This window comes from Dioscorea cayenensis, chromosome 2, assembly GCF_009730915.1.
Source record: "Dioscorea cayenensis subsp. rotundata cultivar TDr96_F1 chromosome 2, TDr96_F1_v2_PseudoChromosome.rev07_lg8_w22 25.fasta, whole genome shotgun sequence".
Classification (NCBI taxonomy): domain Eukaryota; kingdom Viridiplantae; phylum Streptophyta; class Magnoliopsida; order Dioscoreales; family Dioscoreaceae; genus Dioscorea; species Dioscorea cayenensis.
This window is the reverse complement of record NC_052472.1, coordinates 21,885,683-21,907,153: the sequence shown is the minus strand read 5'-3', so window position 1 is coordinate 21,907,153 and position 21,471 is coordinate 21,885,683. Positions and strand designations below refer to the sequence as shown.

The 21,471-nt window shown below is 29.7% G+C and overlaps 2 protein-coding genes across 2 annotated transcripts; one reads left to right on the top strand and one right to left on the bottom strand.

Moving 5' to 3' along the window:
* The first annotated feature begins 3,282 nt into the window (after positions 1-3,282).
* Positions 3,283-4,790, top strand: LOC120277390 (probable xyloglucan endotransglucosylase/hydrolase protein 32). Its single transcript, XM_039284218.1, has 4 exons — positions 3,283-3,529; positions 3,636-3,736; positions 3,814-4,031; positions 4,115-4,790. The coding sequence occupies exons 1-4, from the start codon at positions 3,328-3,330 to the stop codon at positions 4,470-4,472; spliced, it is 879 nt and encodes a 292-aa protein (XP_039140152.1). The 5' UTR covers positions 3,283-3,327; the 3' UTR covers positions 4,473-4,790.
* A 2,132-nt stretch (positions 4,791-6,922) lies between these two features.
* On the bottom strand, positions 6,923-9,455 carry LOC120274891 (probable cysteine protease RD19D). Its single transcript, XM_039281436.1, is given in 5 exon segments — positions 6,923-7,472; positions 7,597-7,754; positions 7,756-7,842; positions 7,944-8,063; positions 8,991-9,455. Coding segments are annotated over 5 exon segments (840 nt in total). The 3' UTR covers positions 6,923-7,462.
* Positions 9,456-21,471: the final 12,016 nt, after the last annotated feature.

Sequence of the window (21,471 nt, the reverse complement as noted above, 5' to 3'; positions counted from 1 at the left end):
GTACCCAAGTTTCTCTTTTCCATTTTCCTTCTGAATATTTAGATCCTCCAGCTTTATTTGTATGTTCACTTTAACCTATTGAAATATATTAAAAAAATCAGTTAAAATATCTTAAAAGTCTTAAATTTATAAAAAATTGTTATAGAGGTATTTTGGTAAATTGTATATATAGTCAGGTAATATATAAACCCTAATTAATTCTAATAAAAGAATCGACAGTCGCTACGCTCCCGAAAACGTAGGCATACTCTGCCAAACTTCGTTAAATCTCGTGTCTTTGTGTGATTGCTTTTCACATTTTTCCTATTGATCCTTGTTCTATTTTTCAACAAAAATTATATCAATTTTTAAAATTATTTTTATTTAACGTCCATGATTTCTTTAATTTCTCTCTTAATCTTAATTATATATCTCTTGCATTCTTTTTTTATTTGGAAAAATAAAAATATTACTGGAAAATATAAGAAAAGTTAGCCATTATTTACATTTTAAGATAAAAAATAAACTTGAAAAACAAAAATTAGTTAATGCTTGGTAGATTGTTTTTTAAATGGATGTATTATAAAAAACAAAAGCTTTTAGAAAAGGACATATAAAAAATTAATTACAAGAGGAAGTAGTTGAGTATATTCATTTTGGGTATTAGTACATATATTTTGGTTCACAAATACAAATTCATGTCACAATTTTATTTTATAGTTCTTGAGTTTCTAAATGATTTGTTTATAACGAAAAGATAGTTTATTAGTTTGGTTTTATTATTTCTTTTAATTTGTAGCAAAGAATTGTTTGCAATAATACACCTTTAATTATTTAGCTTTTCCCTCTTTATTTTTTAATCATTAATTAAATATAATGCACTTTAATTTGAACTCATAATATATTTTCTTAAAGCAAATAATGGAATTATCAATCATGGAAGGGACCCGGTCATAGATATTCTCTAATATATATATATACATATATAGATTAATTGCATTTACCTACTTAATCATTAATTTAAGTTTTTTATACAAATTAAAGTTTATCTTTCTACTTCTAGATTTGATTTTTGATAAATCTATGTGAGTTCGATGGTCTATTAGCACTATAAAAAATGTATTATTATCATTTCAGTTCATAATACAAATTAATTTGGTTTTCTTACTTGCATGCTCCTTAAAGTTCAATTAATTTCATGTATATCCCTCATTCAATTTTTTTGTTGGCATATACACCCCTCTTTACCCTGCATAAAATATTATTCAACACTATATATATATATATGTTAAAATTTTTCTTATAGTCATTAATTTCCTTAATATTTTGTGCATACATTAGTAACCCTAAAAAAACATATAAGCTTGGTTTACTCATTACATCTAAATAAAAACATCATTGTCAAAAAATCTACAACCAAAAAAACTTTTTTTTATTGTTATATAAAAAATAATATTCATATAATTCATAGTATATTTTTATTATGTTTATGGGGCCAAAGATGTAGACATGTTTAAAAAAAAATTGAAATTTCAAATATACACAAACACATGACAGCGTGGCTTTGTTTTTAACACTTGATGTTGATAAAAAGACAAATTTGTTGCTTAGTAAATGCATGTGCAATTCAGTACCTAAAAGTGCATACGTGCATGTGAAAACAAGGGATTAGATTGCCCTCTATGGGACTTCATTATCTAAAAACCACAGACATACACACATATATGTATTAGTAAATGTCGTGGACGATCGTAGACCGTCCATAGAATATTAAAAATTAAGAAAGATGGGTAGATGTCGATTTTAGTGATTAGAGAAAAAAGGGATGATTGAGGGACCATTAAATACTAATCTAACAGTTTTGGGGATGCTTCAGATAAAATTTTCAGGGATTGTCCTAGAAAATAGGACCTATATAAGAGACCATTAAATACTATTTCAACAACACCTGGTGATAATATCCCTGATAAAATTTTTAGGGACTTTTCTAAGAATTATAACTTATAAAAATATATATACATATATATATATATATATAATCCTATTTTTAATGTTGCTTTTGCACTATTTATTTATTACACATATATTATGAGAAATTCACAACATGGTAATTTCCGAAACCATAAAACTCTATGTAAACTATAGCCAAATAGTGTGACCATGATAATTATTACATAAGATAATTATATATATATATATATATATCCCTCTGCATTTCTTTGTGTCCGTTGCCATTTGCACAAAGTACCTTTCTACTTTCATTTGACGGGTGTATTTTGTTGCTTTGTTAATGAACATAGTTTATTCATTTTTTAAAATAATAAATAAACAAATATTGGATGATAAAATTTTGGTAAATTATTATAATTTAATTTAAGGATGATTAGCAAAGAAGATCATGTTGCATTGATGTCGAAACATAAGTTCAATGTGATTGAAAGCTAGCTATTTTTCTTCTTTTCCCACTCTCTTCTCTCTCTCCTTGTCATGTTACCATGTTAGGCATCATAAATCAATTAGTTTTATATTCTTAGTGACCTCCTCCTAAACTTTCATATCAACTGTTACAAGTACCAATCAATCCATATCATTTGAATTATTGTGTTATTAATTAAGTGCCCATATATATGGGTTGAAATTGTGTATATATATATAGTAAACTTGCATATCAAACTAATCAAATGTCACATTATTTATTGGAATAATTAATTAATTTTTAATTTTTTATCAATAAACTAATACTACATATATCTTACTACTCAGCTTATTTATTAATCAAACAAGTTTTAATAATAAAAACTCTAGCTAATTTTAACTTTTACATGATGGAGTAAATAAAAATAACAAAAAAAATCATGAAAAACCTAAAATTAGGAAAAAAACTATGAGTAAACAAAGAGAAGATTTCACTGTGTTAAACAATTTGTTAATACTGCACTTATCGTAATAAAATTTTAAAATATGCTTAAAATAAACAAACACTAGATCCATAATTAATCAAATTGATCAAATTTAATTTGGACGACTGTACTTTAACTATACAATTTCATGCGATTTGATCACCTAAATTCTTCGAACAAAATTCAAAAAATATCTTATACTTCCAAAAATCACATAAACTCAATGGAGAGATTTCCGCATTGGCTCAAATTGATCACAAACTATAATAACTTTTACATTTTCTCTTAATTAATTCAATATCAATAACTTCTCATCTACCTCATGTCTCTTTTCCAATTGGTGGACCCTTAAAACCCTTCTATTTATATCAACTAAACACCCATACCCTATCACACTCCCTCCAAATATTTAGCCCTCCATCTTTAGGACCCTACCCTTAGTCCTTTGATGGCTCTCCTAATCCTCAACTACCTTCTTCTCCTCTTCTTCTTCCACTCCTCCATTGCTCAACCTTCTCCTGGCTTCTTTCCAAGCTCCAAGTTCAAACAACTCACTTTCTCTCAAGCCTACAACAACCTCTGGGGTCCTCAACACCAATCTCTCTCCCAAGACCAATCCTCCCTAACCATTTGGCTTGATAAATCTTCAGGTTTATTAATTCTATTTCTCTTTATAATATTCCATTATATTATATATATATATATATATATACACACACACAAACACACAAGATAATATACTAATATGTCTAACAGGTAGTGGATTCAAGTCTCTACAACCATACCGTAACGGATACTTTTCAGCTTCCATCAAAGTCCAATCCGGTTATACTGCTGGTGTAAACAATGCCTTTTATGTACGTATCAAATACATATATACATACATACATATTGGCTTTTTCGTGAGCCTTATGAAGCATTAATGTTTTTGTAGCTGTCTAATAATCAAGCTTATCCCGGAAACCATGATGAAGTCGATATCGAGTTACTCGGTACTACACCGGGAAAACCATATACATTGCAAACGAATGTGTATGTTCAAGGAAGCGGAGATCGAAGAATCATCGGTAGGGAAATGAAATTTCATTTATGGTTCGATCCTACTACCGATTTCCATAATTATGCGATCCTTTGGAACCCCGATGAAATCATGTAAGTATATATATACATATAAGTTAATCATGGTCCATGTGAAAATGGATCAATACATTTATAAATTTTGTTTTTATGTGTAGATTTTTTGTCGATGATATACCAATAAGGAGATACGCGAGAAAGACTGAAGCAACATTCCCGCAAAGACCAATGTGGGTGTATGGCTCGATTTGGGACGCGTCACCGTGGGCGACGGAAGATGGGAAGTACAAAGTCGATTACCAATACCAACCATTCATTGCAAAATTCAGCAAGTTCATGATCGGAGGTTGCTCGGCTTATGCTCCATCATCGTGCCGGCCGGTCTCTGCATCGCCTTCCGGCACGGGATTGAGCACACAACAGTACATGGCCATGAAATGGGCTCAATCAAACCATATGGTCTATGATTACTGCAGGGACTCTGGTAGAGACCATTCACTCACACCAGAGTGTTGATCACATGAACTTAATTTGAAGTACTGTGGTCTTTGGTTTGGTGTTGTTTGTGTGTTGGTGTGGCTGCCCTACTACTCAATGTTGTGTAGTTGAGGCGTTTGGTTTCTATAATTGAGAAGAAGTTGGTCCATGTAGACCATGTAATTATTGTTTGGGTTTGGATTTTATTGTCACAAAAAAGAATAATTAGAAAAGAAAGGTGTGTGTGATTAATTGGATAAAGTGGTAGGTGAAGTCCCACCTTCTTGTCCAATTGTTTATGGTCATTTGTGTTAAAGAAGGATCTTTAAAATTTGTGTGTTTTTTTATTAATATATATTTGTTTGATTAAATTTGTCTTTATTTTTTTAATTATTTTTTATTAGTTTATTAGTGATGTCCTTATTCCTTTATTTTTTTAATTAATATTTGAACCGGTTTCTTAGTTTGAATTAGTATGAAGAGGAAACCTTACCAAAGATGGGCCTCTCCTTTGTTGGTCACATGTTTGTTTTATTGTTATTAATTAGCCATGTATGGTAAAAATATTCATATACTTTTTTTTTTTTGAAAAGGTGGATAAACCACATGCATTAAGATAAAAGGAAGTACAAACAACTGACATAAAACATAGACACTCCCTAGCCCCAAGGGGCTGAGAAAAAGAGAAACAGAAACAAAAGAACACGATACCACCAGGGGTGATCACAACAACAAGAACAAAACACGCCAAACAACCAGACAACCCAGAGGAGACCTCTAGGGACAGACCAGACTAACAAAACCTAATCCGCGCGAAAGTGCGGAAGGTCTCGGGGGGACGTCCCGTCTGGGTCCGGGTCGAGGGAGAAACTCAAGCTACGTTTGATCTTGAAAGAGCTCTCAATCTTGCTTTCTTTGACTGGAGCGGTGAAAAACTACGGAAGAAGCATATGCTCAATTTTGACAATAATGGATGCAATTGGATTATAATTATAATTGAAGATACGAGCATTTCTTTCAATCCAAATGTTCCAAATGATTGTGCGAGCAACCAAATCCCAGAGGAAAATGAGTGGCTTCTTGAGAGAATTCCTCCAAGGGCCCCACAAATCCTCCAGAGTCTTAGGAGCCCTCCTAAGATCCAAGAGATGGTGGAAGAAATCCCAAATATGTGAAGCCGCCGGGCACAGAATAAGGAGGTGATCAGCCGACTCAACATCAGCATGACAGAATACACATGTTATCGAGTGGAAGTGATTACAACTACATTTTGCAAGATTTTCCAGAGTTAAAGATTTTATTATCACGAGCTAACCAGTTAAACAAATTAATTTTCTTCGGGCAAAACCCTTTGAGAATAATGGGGTCCAACCACATCTTATAGCAAGATTTTTTTCTATCGCTTTCTTAATATTTAAAATATATTTATTTAAAAAAAAACCAAAATACCTAAATTTTTTTTTTTTTTTCCTTGAGATGCTGAAGAAAATTGCTCAAAGCCCATAATTTGACAGTTGTATACCTTAAATTAAACTCTCATCTTAGAATTTATTTCACATATATATTACAAACTACACATATTACACTATTTCTCAAAATGTTTCAAAAAAATTATAACACCATATAATAACATTTTTCAATAATTATCTCACATGTAATAAAATTAAAATCATTATATATTTAAAAAAAATGAACAAATCATGTCCCGAGACACATACATATATAAAAAATTGATCATTCTAATGCAATAACGAGGTAAAACATGAACATATATCAAAAATTAATCACCAGTTTGTAATCACCAGTCATACAAATTTAATAAAATACGAAAAATTTAAACTGTGAATTCACACCCACAACTATAGGTTATCGAATATTGGTTATTATTGTTGGTTATTATTGTTGTTTCATCCTATCGTAACTCATAAACTTTTTTAATTTTTAAGGATGGGGCTAAGTACAGACAGGCCATGAGTCCTTCTCTGTCACTGAGTCATATTTTGAAAAACTTCACTTTCACTTTCACTTTCAATTTTTCATTTTTAAATCCATAAATAGGACAAACGTATGCATATAAATAAATTTATATATATGCACAAACTTCAAGGTGAAAGACGGTGCTATAAATATATATATATATATATATATATATATAAATATCTTAGATTTGAGGACTAATGATTTAATGTGGCCATGGTTAGCAGTTAGCACTTAACAGGCATGGCCACCATGAGGGAATGTTGGACATTAATTCAGTTAAAAATCATTGAAACTACTGTGCATGCTTTCTAGTTACCTCTTTAATTAATATTTTTTTTATCTTATTTCTTTGCTCTAAAAATAGTATGATTTCTAAATTTGGAAATGCACATAGAAAATGAAAGCATAGAAATAAAAAAAGTCAAAGTTTAATCATCAATTTAATATGGAAAAAATTATATACTCGAAGTATTTTATTGTACATTGCAAACCCCCCATCCACAATGAGAACCTATTATCTTCACTATGCTAATGAGTTATAAACCTTTGTATATACTTGCTAGAGGTTTATATAATATATATATATAAACCACAAAACTTTGTTTTTTATCATAAAACAAATTTACAAAACATGGAAGCATGGCAAAATTCACAGCCATGAACACCATGAACGTAGAAGGTAGTTTTGTGATTCATTCATGGCAATAAAAACTTCAAAGTACCAAAACATGCACATCATCAAAACCTACACAAAAAGTTTCTTGATATGAAAATAAACATTGAGCTTACCGGGATGTCACTGCTACGGTGGACACCATGGTGTTCATTCCACACATGCCTCTGCCCCGGCAAAGACGGTAATATCCCCTTTTCGCCCCAATTCGTCCCCCATGAGTTCTTTATGATCCAAAATGGTTGGTATCCTAACCTTAACAATGAGAAACCCTTCGATCCGTATCCCACGAGCAACACACCATGGTTCAACCACTTCTTAACACAAATTAGCGGACACGAAACTCCTCCAATATATGTTTGCATGAATGCCGCGTTCAATCCCTACTGTATGAAAACCAATAATCCCACATCAGTTAATTTACCGGACATTATGTATTTGTCTTCAACCTCAATGTAGATCATATTCATTATAATTCAAAAGAAGTCTCATGAATTATAAGTTAACTACCTGCAAGAGGGACCTCGATGAACTAGATTGGCAGCAATTTGATTTTCATCGAGAGGTATATTAGTGAAGTTTGCAACTTTCACAGAGATTTTGCTCTTGTCGAACTTGCATTCACCTTGTTCTCCCGTGTAAGGATACGATTTCTCCTCCTCTAATCCCTCCGACTTGCATTAAGTACTTATAGGCATTGGTCATCAAACCACCTCGACAACCATTGTCACATTCATCCTTCTCCACAGTGTCGCACTTTCAACATTCAAAGAAAATCACATAAATGTTTTAGCATGAGCTTCGAACTTTCATAACCAAAATATTAACTAGTTCTTGATTAGTAAATAAGAACCGACCGTATGATCACAATCGACAAGTTGTTGCTCACTAAGGCTTACAAGCTTCCCGGTTGCAACAAAATTTGCTCCCTCGACAACTCCTGTTGTGCTAAATGCCCAACAAGATCCACATACTCCCTACATATTAAAACAGTGCAAGAGCTATAAAACAAAATTTAGAGATGTAAAGTCCAGTTGCTGGTTGTCATCCAATTTAACTTGCATAACAATATATATAATTTTTTTTTTAAGAAATATGAACAAGTCATGGATTCAAATATAATTTGAGCTTTGATTTAAGACATGGATGAAATACTAGACCCTTAAATTGCACAAGTGATTTAAATATATCAATATATGTATATTTTTTTTTTAAAAAAAATTTGAATAAATCACAATTTTATTACAAAAGAAAAACAAATATAGGAGAGAATGAAAGACAAAACAAACAACAACAAAACACGGAGCAATCAGAAGACAAAACAGACAACAACAAAACAAGAAGCTGGGTCACCAGAAGTGAAACCTTGCTAGAGGCATATCCATACATATCAATATTAGCACATCATTCGTATACTAAAATATAACACATATTTATGAGCACTATAAGCTCAAAGTAAATAAAAGCTTGAGCTTAGCTCAAATTAATGAAATTATTAAGAAAATTTTTTCAAGTAGTCATGCTTAGCTATAAATTTTATTGGTTTAAAATATTACACAACATATATTATTTGTGCTTAACAAAATCAAGCTCAAACTCAAGCTTCATTTTAATCATCAATCTACTCCAAATTAAGCTCAAATTCTCAAAATTTAAATTAATTCAAGCTCGAGTAATTTTTATCAATAAAATTTGGTTTCAAGTAAATAGTCTTGCTAATTTTTTTTTAAAATTTTTTTCTTATAACTCTAGGAATAAATTACCACCCCTAAAGCTATCTATATACCCAAATTTCATAAATCTAATAAAAAAAAAAAAAATAAAGAACTAATTAATTTCTCTAAAACTATAAATTTTGCACAGATATCAAAATTAAAATAAATAATTAAATAAAATAAATAGACCTGCATCTTAACGTCCGTAACGGCGCCTTTCTCTCTCCAATCAAAGCTAACCGGCAACCGTCTGGTGTCCATCTCCGGCGCGATATGCTGTCCCGCGGAGATCCGACCCTTATCCGACTCCATCGCGAGGCCAGTGAAACGCCGCTCGAACTCATCCTCAGTGAGATCGGAGAACGGCGTCACTCCGTGCACCGCCGTCGGATCCAGCGCCTGGTGCTCGGCGGCGCGCACGATGTTCCTCGCGAACACCCGCAGCCGCCGCGCGTACTCCTTCGCGCTGCCGTACTCCTTCCCGAACCTCTTCAAGAAGGCTTGAAACTCACCCTCCACCGCCAGGTGCGGCATGGGGTCGGCGTGGATCTCGTCGGTGACCTGAAGGATCGTCGGATCCTCGCCGGAGATCGATGATGAGCTTGCGGAGCAGGTTAAGAGGAGGAGAGTGGAGAAGACGAGGAAAGCTTCCATTTTTGGCAGTGATGGAGCTCTAGTAGCTTTTTTGTAGTCGTTGAATAGGGGTTTTTAATTGGGGCATTGAAGACGAGTTTATTACATTTGTACCATTTGGTAAATGGGTGTAAATTAGGAATAGATATAGGGGTATTTTGGTACTTTGATGTAGGGGGTGAGGCGGTTTGGCATGTGGCGGGAGTTTGCGAGAGAGTGACACGTGGTTCTTATTTCCTCCACGTGGCGATCAGGTATTAAATTTGGTGTCTGGGCTTTTATTGGGCCTGAAGATGTTAGGCTGTATTTGGTAAGGCCGGCCCAATTTAGTTTATAATTAACTAGAATAATATAGAATAATGAAAAAATTAATCTTATTTAGTTTTAACTAATATATTTATTTTTTTACAATTAAATGATTTTTTTGCATTTCAGACATTAGTTAATTAGTAATTTGATATATTTTATTAAAAATATCGACTTTGCTCTTATGTCATATTAAAAAAAATTAGAAGTAAATATTACAATAAATTAAATTAGTGAACAAAAGTCTAGTGTTACTTCCCTCAGTCTCAAATGAGTGTTGTTTAAGGTTTATTACTAGGATTAAGGAAAATTATTTAATAACTTAAATTATAATAATACTTGACTAAAGTATTTAAAAATAATAATTCAAATTATTACACAGCTGATTCTCTCTCGTATAACATTAGTATTTTACATTATAAAAATATAAAGTTGATCGAGAATATATTATAAAAATAAAATAAAATGATATTATTATTTTAATTTTTTTATAATATCACTTCTTTAAACAAAACATCATTTATCTAAAACATGGATTACTTAGAAATGAGATTTAAAAATGGAATGGGTAGAAAACACCTATAGAAAAAGATGAGAACAGTCATAACCCATCAGTTCTTATGTGTTTTGCTACTTACCTATTTTCTTGGCGTATTTTAAGTGAAGGTATCTATCGTCTATTTATAAATAGAAAAAAACCTACAAATTCATAATAAAATAATTAAAAATAAATATAAAATAATTATCTATAATGCATCTAATTGGTGATTATAAATATCTTGGTATCCACTTGGTGTTCCTATAAGATAAGCTTAACCTACTTCCAAAGAGAATGGCCATATTAGATTCACTTTTATAAACTAATTCAAACAAAATATATATTATACAATAGAAAAGCAATGAAGAAAGTATTGTTTAATCAACTTGTTGACAGTGATGATCACTCTTATTCTTTGTTAATTTACCTTTTAATTAAATTGGGACACACTTTATAATTTGAGGTTTATAGTAATGCGAGTTGAATTTTCACTATAAGTATTTTTATGGCACAAAATTAATGGGCTTCAATTTTTTTCCCAAAGTCAACAAGTTATTGTTAAAAATATACGCGAGTCTATTTTGAATATATCATATACTCTCACACTGTGTATAGAAGGACCTCACACCATCTATGCACAGAGGGACTTTGCTCACCATACGTTCGGTGAGAATTAAACCTTTAACCCATTGCATAGCAATAAATATCTTAACTATTGAGCTATCGCAACGTTGGTTAGTAGGTTTCAACTTCATGTTAATGAGACAGAATATTATTTATTCGCCAAACAAAAATTATGAACTAACAAGTTAGTTCAAAAGACAGAGATTTGGATCAGTTAAATAAATGCATTTTGAATTCAAATTCTTATATGTTAAAAAAATACTATAAGAAGTCTATCTTATTATAAAACTTTACCTACCTCCTATTTAGATTTTGTGATAAATTAAAGATTTTTAAAAAATAAATATAATTTTTTTAATATAGGTAAATTATTAAGATTGAAGAAGGTGGAGAAGGAATATATATTTTTGTATTGGTTTTAAACTTTTCGATTAAATAAATATATATATATAAGTAAGTATTGATTAAGAATCAGTCATTAAAAAAACTAAAAGACTAGAACATTAAACATTATATATAAAGATTTTTCCATCAAAGGGGTTGCAACAAATGACGATTGAACTAGATTATATGAAACAAATAAATTTTAAAATCAAAATTCTAATATATTTTGAAACAATATATTTCTATTCATTTTAAATGATCTTGTCAGACTTTCCGTATTGAATTAGTCCATTTCTTAATAACTACAAAAAAAATATTTTAAAACCTCTAAATATATTTATTTTGTCCTTAAATTATTTCAAGATGTTCAAATCTGTTATTTTGTCTCACATTATTAACGAAGATTATTTAATTGGATTATCCTAAACACAAACCAAAACATCCAAAAGTTGTGACCGACCATTACAATTTATTATTAAAATAAACATATTTAATTAAATTTAATATATATGTATAACTTTACAATTGAGTACTGGTACCAATTAGGATGTTACAATAAAACATAATTACGTGATTAGTTGAGTTAATTAGTTTAGATTTTGTTCAAAATACTGTACATCCGACTATACTATTATTCATAAGTTCAGTAATATTATTTACTGCACAGTGCATAACCGTTGGATTAAAATCCAACGACCTGCATTATAAATCTATAAAAGAGATGATTGATTATATATATTGATCAGCACAGTTAAAAGCATACACAAAAATTAGAAATTGATCGTCCAACCAGTGCTATCTCACCTAATAATACAGTATTTGGGTTGTGAGATCACACCCATAACTGAAGATCTGTTATAGTCATTATATCTAATTAGATTTAAACTCGGAATTTGAACTTCTCACTTCACCGTTTTTCATAGTTAAATCAATGAATCTGGGATATGAATTTTTTCGGAAAATTAATAATAGTAAAATATTGATAAAAATATACATTTATAATTAATTTAATCTTTTAAAATTTAAATAAAAGTTATAAATCTTAATTTTTTTGGAGATAGGATCAAGAAGGTGTCTGGCAGCCATGTGAGGAAGTGCATGCCTTCCCAAAAAAGCAATCAAAAGGTAATCTCCATCACTCTATCACTCTATCATTCTATGCATGTCCATTTCAGTGCTTTGGATTGCAAACTTTGTTTTGTGGAACACACCAAAAAAAGGCATAGACATATTCCTTTTCAAAAAAAAATTATGTTTGCAAAATTAGGAGAATTTTTTTTTTCAATTTTCTTTAAATATTATTATGGTTTTTCTTTTTGTGAAATGAAACCTAAAAATATAAACAATATTTGATTATCATAGAAGTTCAGTATAAACTTAAGTTTTCTAGTTATTTAAAATTTTAAATTAAATATAAGAAAATCTACCCACTTGTTGATTCTATTTTCTTAGTGGTTACTTTATATTATATATGTATATATATATATAAATGGAAATGGTGATTTTGAATGTTGGAATAACAACAACCATTAGTCTTAAAATTATACCAAAATGTTTGCTTCTTTTGTTATTTTTTTGTTTTACAATGTGGATAGACAAGCCTTGCTTGTATTTTTATTATATTAATACCTAAAGTGTAATATAAAAAAATTCAATTTAATTTTTTCATCTCTCTAGTAAATTGTTTGAATTTTAAATTTTATTTAAAAATCATGCAAAGACTAAAATGAACATATTTGTTCAAAGACAAAACAAATATATTTAAATCATTTATAGTTTAAAAAGTGGAAATTGCCAAAATAACCCCCTAAGTTTCTAATATTTCCAAAAACACCCCATTAATTTGGGAATCCCTAAAAACCCCTTCCTTTTAAATACAATGAATTTGAAACCCCTCAAGCATTTAATGGAGTTAGTTTTAAATTTTTTGGACGAAATTATCCCTTGCATGGGAAGTTGTGACAAGTGAGACGTGATTTGACCATAACGCCCTTTGCTGCAATAATTTTCTCTTTAAGAGAACTGCTTTTTTCTTGGTTAATCCCCAAAGAACACCATTATTGGTGCTGGTTTCTTTTTTCTCTTTTCATCTCTTCATCTCTTCAACTTTTCCTTTTTCAAAGTTGTCATTACCCTGACATCTTCCGGAGGATTGGACCATCGCCTCAAGAAGAACTCCCACTCAACTCTTTCGACATTTCATTAGTTTATGCTTACAGGTATCGACTACGAGTGGATGCCGTCAAGATGTCGTGCGCCTTTTCGTTTTTTGATATTCGTAGCTTTCTTTTTAGTTTGATTTCTAAAGTATTCTATTAGAAAGAGAATTTTTTCGGTTTCATGGTGTGATTATTGGACGATCTTGTAGTTTGTAGGAAGTTTTTCGGCAAGAGTTTTGATTGTTTTTCATTTTCGTTTGTGTACATAATCAAAAGCAATAATATTGTGTCAAGGAGATTTTTCGATTGTTTTACACTTCATTGTGATGTCCGACTCGATCCACATTTGTCTAGGACGGCCAGTTTAATTTTGAATGTAAATATTGTTATTTCTGCTTAACTATCGATTGTTCTATTTTAAGTTTTCAAAGTTTTATGTTTAAATATCAATGTTTTCGCTTAACTACGACGGTTTCTATTTAAATTTCATCTTTTCTTTTTAAATTTATGCGTTTGTTTATGAAAAACGATTTTCATAAATAACGAGCAAAATGTACTAATAATATGTGATAGTTTCATGGCAAAACATATGTAACGAATATAAGTTATCATTTACGCTTAGTTGACGATAGTTTCATTTGCAGATCTACGATTGTGTCCCGCACTCGTGGTAGTGAAATGAGTTTTTAAACGATTAGCGTTTCCAAAACGTCATGTCCGACATGCAACGACAAAACTTCAAAAATGATCTAACGAGTAAGGAAGGCCTACTAAATCGCTCGAGTGGCCTCGAGGTGGGGACTGATACGCTGTGAGAATCCAATACCTACTAAAAATCATTTCGCTTAAACAGAGACCGGATATATTTAAATGCAGACATAACATTTTAAAACGAGACTTGATAAATTTAAACCGAAACATTTAAGCTTAAACAAAAACTCGATAATTTTTAAACGAAACAAGGACATGACAATAATAGTTGAGAAAAACATAAGTTTTAAGCAAAAAACCTGGATAATTAATCAATAATTAACTTATACTAAACTATGTTGCATGTTTAAATATCATTGTTTCATTTTTAAATTTGGGTTTGTTTATGAAAAACGATTTTCATAAATAACGAGCAAAATGTATAATAATATGCGATAGTTTAGTGGCAAAACATATGTAACGTAATATAAGTTATCATTTATGCTTAGTTACGATAGTTTTTTGCAAGATCTACGATCGTGTCCGTCACTCGTAGTAGTGAAATGAGTTTTTAAATGATTAGCGCCTTCAAAACGCTGTCCCGAGCATGCAAACGACAAAACTTCAAAATGATCTAACGAGAAGGGAAGACCCTACTAAATCGCTGCAGGTGGCCTCGAGGTGGGATGCATACGCTCGTAGAATCCGAATACCCTACTAAAAATCATTTTCGCTTAAACCGAAACCGATATATTTAAACAGAGACATAACATTTTAAACAGAGACTTGATAAATTTAAACGAAACATTTAAGCTTTAAACAAAAATCAGATAATTTTAAACGGAAACAAAGACACTGATAATAATAGTTGAGAAAAACATAAGTTTTAAGTAAAAAATCGGGATAATTAATCAATAATTAACTTATACAACTATGCTCATGTTTAAATATCATTGTTTCATTTTTAAATTTGGGTTTGTTTATGAAAACGATTTTCATAAATAACGAGCAAAATGTACAATAATATGTGATATTTTTGTAGCAAACATATGTAAACGTAATATAAGTTATCATTTGACGATTAGTCATGAGTTTCTTTAAAGATCTACGATTGCGTCTCGCACTGGTAGAGCGAAATGAGTTTTTAAATGATTAGTCTCAAAAACGCTCGTCCGCACGAACGACAAAACTTCAAAAATGATCTAACGAGTAAGGAAGGCCTACTAAATCGCTAGTGTTGCCCTTGAGGTGGGACTGACACGCTCGTAGAATCCTGAATACCTATTGAAAATCATTTCTCGCTTAAACCCGAAACTGCGATATATTTAAACAGAGACATAACATTTTAAACAGAGACTGATAAATTTAAACGGAAACATTTAAGCTTAAACAAAAACTCGTGATAATTTTAAACTAAACAAAGACATGATAATAATAGTTGAGAAAAAAACATAAGTTTTAAGCAAAAACTCGGGATAATTAATCAATAATTAACTTATACAACTATGTTTATGTTTAAATATCATTGTTTCATTTTAAATTTGGGTTTGTTTATGAAAACGATTTTCATAAATAACGAGCAAAATGTACAATAATATGTGATAGTTTGTGGCAAAACATATGTAACGTAATATAAGTTATCATTTACGCTTAGTTACTATAGTTTTTCTAAGATCTCACGATCGTGTCCGCGACTGCATGGTAGTGAAATGAGTTTTTTAAATGATTAGCGCCTTCAAAACGCTGTCCGACATGCGAACGACAAAAACTTCAAATGATCTAACGAGTAGGAAGACCTACTAAATCGCCGTGGTGGCCTCGAGGCGGGACTGATCACGCTCGAGAATCAATACCTATATAAAATCATTTCTGCTTAAACTCGAAACCTGATATATTTAAATGCAGAGACATAACATTTTTAAACAGACTGATAAATTTAAACTGAAACATTTAAGCTTAAACAAAAAACTCAGAGTAATTTTTAAACTGAAAACAAAGACATGATCAATAATAGTTGAGAAAAACATAAGTTTTAAAACAAAAACCGGGATAATTAATCAATAATTAACTTATACAACTATGTTTTATGTTTAAATATCATTGTTTCATTTTTAAATTTGGGTTTGTTTACGAAAAACGATTTTCATAAATAATCGAGCAAAACTGTATAATAATATGCTATATTTTGTATAAAACATATGTAACTGAATATAAGTTATCATTTATGCTTAGTTAGCGATAGTTTTTTTGCAAGATCTACGATTGTGTCCGCTCAGTAGTAGTGAAATGAGTTTTTAAACGACTAGTCTTCAAAACGTTGTCTCGACTACGTGCAATGACAAAACTTCAAAACGATCTAACGAGTAGCGAAGGCCTACTAAATCGCAGAAGTGACCTTGAGGTGGGATGGATACGCTCGTAGAATCCAATACCTTACTAAAATCATTTCGCTTAAACCTAAACTGGATATATTTAAATGTAGACATAACATTTTAAATCGAGACTGATAAATTTAAACGGAAACATTTAAGTTTAAAACAAAATCGGAGTAATTTTTAAACGAAACAAAGACATGATAATAATAGTTGAGAAAAAAACATAAGTTTTAAGCAAAAACCCGGGATAATTAATCAATAATTAACTTATACAACTATGTTTATGTTTAAATATCATTGTTTCATTTTAAATTTGGGTTTGTTTTATGAAAACTATTTTCATAAATAACGAGCAAAAATGTATAATAATATGCTATAGTTTAGGGCAAACATACGTAACGAATTATAAGCTTTATCATTTACGCTAGTGGCGATAGTTTTTTCATAAGATTACTATCGCATCTCACACTCGCAGTAGTGAAACGTAGTTTTTAAATGATTAGCGCTTCAAAACGTCTGTCCGACATGCAACGACAAAAACTTCAAAACGATCTAACGAGTAAGGAAGGCCTACTAAATCGCCGCGGTGGCCTTTGATAAGGGACGGACACGCCCGAGTAATCCGAATACCTATTAGAAATCATTTCCGCTTAAACCTAAACCGATATATTTAAATGTAAACTTGATAATTTTAAACTAAACATTTCGCTTAAACAAAAACTCGATCATTTTTAAACGGAAACGAGATGGACAGACGGATAAAAGTCTTCCAAAGTTTGTTTCGTAAAAATAGAAATGTAAAAAAATGTTGACATGATGCTGATCGGACGCTCCCACCATTTTTAAGAGAACGATGAATTTCACAACTACTGACCCAATCCAAGTGACCTACAAGGGTAAAAAGGAAGTGAAAATGATAAAGAAGGGGCATTGTCAGCAGATTCATAACTCGTAGTGGGTTGTTTTAAATTTTAACCAGCAGTAGGGTAAATAGTAATTTTTCCTTTAAAAAATAGTTGATTTGTATATATATATATTTATTGTAGAATTTAAAAATAATAATTAGAGTATATGAAAAATTTAAGTGTGGTTTAATTACCAATTATGAACTTTCATTACGAATTGTATAAAAAAAAAATTATCATTATAACACGTGGGTTCCAAAAAAAAAGAAGCATGATGTTATCAATGGGATGTAAAGATTGATAATGATGTTTTATTTTTATTAAATCTAATTTACTAAAAAAAATACAAATTGTGCTACTAATGGACACTTTGGAGTTTGGCATATTATCACTTGCGGGATTTTTCCAAAAAATAAAAATAAAAATAAAAATAAATAAATAAATAAAATGTTTTATAGGAGTACCTTTATTATCTTATGCTTCAGAATATTTTGATGCAAAAAATCAATCCTGTTAGGATCATCAGAAAATCTCTAGGTCTATGTCAAAACATCAAGAGTCTCATGAGATCTCTTTTAGAATTTAGTAAGTGTAGTTTATTTAATTCATCAAATAAACTACACTTACTAAATTCTAAAAGAGTTTCATGAGTTTTTTCTTGATGTTTTGGAGAAAGTAGTTTTTTAGGATTTTTACATCCTTCAATGAAAACGAAGTCGAACTTTATTAAAAAACAAGAAAAGGAAGTTGAACTCAAAAAATCAAATGCCTCTATAGTATTTAGATATACATAAAAAAATTTAAAATAATTATAAAAATAAATACGTAATGAATGTCGATGAATGAAGTAAATCTTAATTTATAAAATTATCAAGTAAACACCAATTTTGTTGAATTTGGAGTATTAATAAATTTAATATTAAACATGTTTAAAAATCATTCAGATATATTAGTATATAACCATGCTAGATGATGCTCGATGATGATCTAATAGAAAAAACTAGTCTTATGAATCAATTAAAATGAACTTGGATTTGAATAGTACAATAATGAAAGAAAACTACCTAGAATTAAAAAGATACCTAAATAAAGTAAAAAAAAAAATGTAAGAATCTTTTATTTGTATATTCAAAAGATTCCCAATGAAAAAAGCAAGCGTAGATCCAAATGCATGACAATGCATTGATTCCCTGTCATTATATTTGTTTTAGTATGGGAAAATATTATATATTTCCTAGCTTTGACTAGTGGCCTATACATAATTTTATTCCATATAAAAAAAAAAACCATTGCTTGGCTTATAATTTATTTATTATTTAGGCTAAACTTAGGTAGTAACTTGCTAGTCCACAAGCACATGCTCTTTGTCATGGTTTGTTGCGGATATATATATATATATATTCAACAAATTTGATTAATAACCATAAGCATCTTGAGCCCAGTGGCACATAAATTTTTTGTTTCATGAGATGCGAGTTTGACTTTTTTTATAACACGAAAAATAATTATATAAAGTATATTCTTTTTCGATAAAACTTAGCTCTTCAAAAGAGTTTTTTTATGTATATATTTCTTACTGTAGTTGTCGATCTTATGAAGCAAAAAATTGATTAATTTTATAACAAATTATAGAATTTTTTTTGACTTCATGGATAATGTTTATTCTCAACTACCACATGCTCATATTTCCCTAATTTTTTCCATATTAAATCATTTTTTAAGTATGTTATTGTTATTATTATTAGGCATGATGGGATATTATAATGTTATGCATTTTTAGCATGTTAGGTTCTTGCTTCTAATATTTTGTATCATCAAGTTAACTTATATCTCATTGGATTCTCAAAAAATTTTAATCCAATACTTGACAAGGGATGAGATTGTATATATAACTAAATTATTATAAATGACCAAAGATGTATTTATTTTAATGAGAAAATTAATAAATTACCAAACTAGTTCAAGTAGAGTGGTAGATCATTTAAGCTAATGGCTTTTGAGTTCGAAACTTTATGTATTCTACAGGAAAAAATAATTTGGATTAAGTTTTATGTTTTCTTCATGGCTCTTAGAATCAAGCTCTAAACTAGTTTGGAGTCGCTATGACATTTAGGAAGCTAGTTGGTTATTTTTTATTTTTATTAAATATTAAAATATTTTACAAAATGACAAACAAGAGAGTAATTTTTCTTAAATACTTTATAAAATTGACGGTTAATTTTTTTGATAAATCATTGAACTTTAATCAAATATATTTTAATCACTGAATTTTGATTTGTTACGAAATGCTCATTAAAATTACTAATCATTTTAGAAGCATGTCATTTGATGGATTGGCATTTGCATTAGGTAACGTAGAGATCAAGGAAAAGCCTAGTCAGTGCACCATCAAAGAGTAATCTATGACCTCCATATCAATAAAGAAAAATGCTAATCTATCTGGTGAACTGCTGTTTAAATAATTTATAACTTTAGTGAGTATTTCAAAATAAATTAAAATTTAGTGATCAAAATGATATTTAACTAAATTTCAATGTTTTTTTTTAAAAAAATTAACCTAAAATTGACACACCATCATTATTTTTTTATTTTATAATCAATTAGCATGCACTAAACTAATTATTTCATTGAACATCATAAAGTTAATATAATTTCTTATACTTTTTATATATATATATTGGTGAAATTAGAATGGAAAAGATAACACTTGAATTAAAAGGAAAGATTAGGTGAGTGGTAGGTAGCACTTCATTAAAAAAAAAAAAACACACATGATTAAATCATCAACTCTATAATAAAAAGGTTCAAATTTCTTGAAGCATCCGTCAAGGAATAGCACGTGACTACTCAAAATGTCTATTTCCGCAACTCACGTGATGGTGGCCGCTACATCTAACACCCACCGGCCAACTCACCGACCTATGACTGATGGATCATGGTTTTAAATACATATTATTAAATAAATATGGTAAGAAAAACATATTTTTTATATAATTTATTTTATTACATTAAAGTATTAATGAAGTTTTATGAGATAAGCTAACAACTGTTCAGTCTATTTATATCGGATTCTTTGTATATGATATTCGTCCCGCTGAAAAGTCAGGTTCAAATCATGACTCATACAAGTGAAGGCCATAGGTGTCGTAGAACTCAACTTTTTATGTATACCTCCGTCCTTGACACGTGGTTTGTCTTTATTTATTAAAAAAAAACGTATAAGATATTATAACATACTTGAATCATTCATTCTAAATTTATTTATTTATTTGGAGCTTGATCGAATTTGGGAGGAAAGATGTCAGAAAAGTTAATTTACAAATGAATTAGTACAGATGATTGAATTTTGGGTCATTTAAATGAGTGGTTTCAAATTTGAACATTTATATATAAAGTAAAAACATATAAATAAAAAAAAACACTTGTTAGAAGAGATTTATTACTTCAAAATCTGGATGGTTAAAGAGCCTATGAATCTTAAAAAACTTATGGCTCAAAATTTTAAAAAAAAAATTCGTAGAGGTATTAGAGATTTTGTTTGAATTATTTCTCCTAGTCACCAAATATTCTCATATATTTTTTTTTTATTTTTAGTTCAATATTAGTGTTTATTTGTATAACTATTTTTTAGATTTAAGTTATATAAATAAATAATGTTATTTCTTCCACTTGACTTCTTTTTTTTAATGCGCATAACAAGCTGCAATGCGCATAAGAGATAGCCATAAATTTACATTATTTACACTGTTCATTAAATAAAAAAATCAAAATTTTATATAAATAAAACATGCGTAAAAATTGAAAACTTGATTGTGTGTTTTTACTAAATGATATGAGATTTTGGGTAGCAAATCTGTATCAACATTCAGGATCAGTCATTATTATATATATTAAGTAGAATTTAAACTCAAGGCATTTGAAACCCTCACATAATAATTTAATATTATTGGGTTAGGAATGGATTACTAACTCTGAAATTTTTTATGAGTTAATTGGTGACATAATAATAATAATAATTATTATTATAAATAAAAAATTAAAAAAATAGTAAAATAA

Excerpts from the sequence above, each read along its gene's own strand:
- LOC120277390 (XM_039284218.1), top strand. The coding sequence starts at position 3,328 with ATGGCTCTCCTAATCCTCAACTACCTTCTTCTCCTCTTCTTCTTCCAC. Across the intron at positions 3,530-3,635 it reads TTGGCTTGATAAATCTTCAG|GTAGTGGATTCAAGTCTCTA; the intron begins GTTTATTAATTC and ends TATGTCTAACAG. Across the intron at positions 4,032-4,114 it reads TGGAACCCCGATGAAATCAT|ATTTTTTGTCGATGATATAC; the intron begins GTAAGTATATAT and ends TTTTATGTGTAG.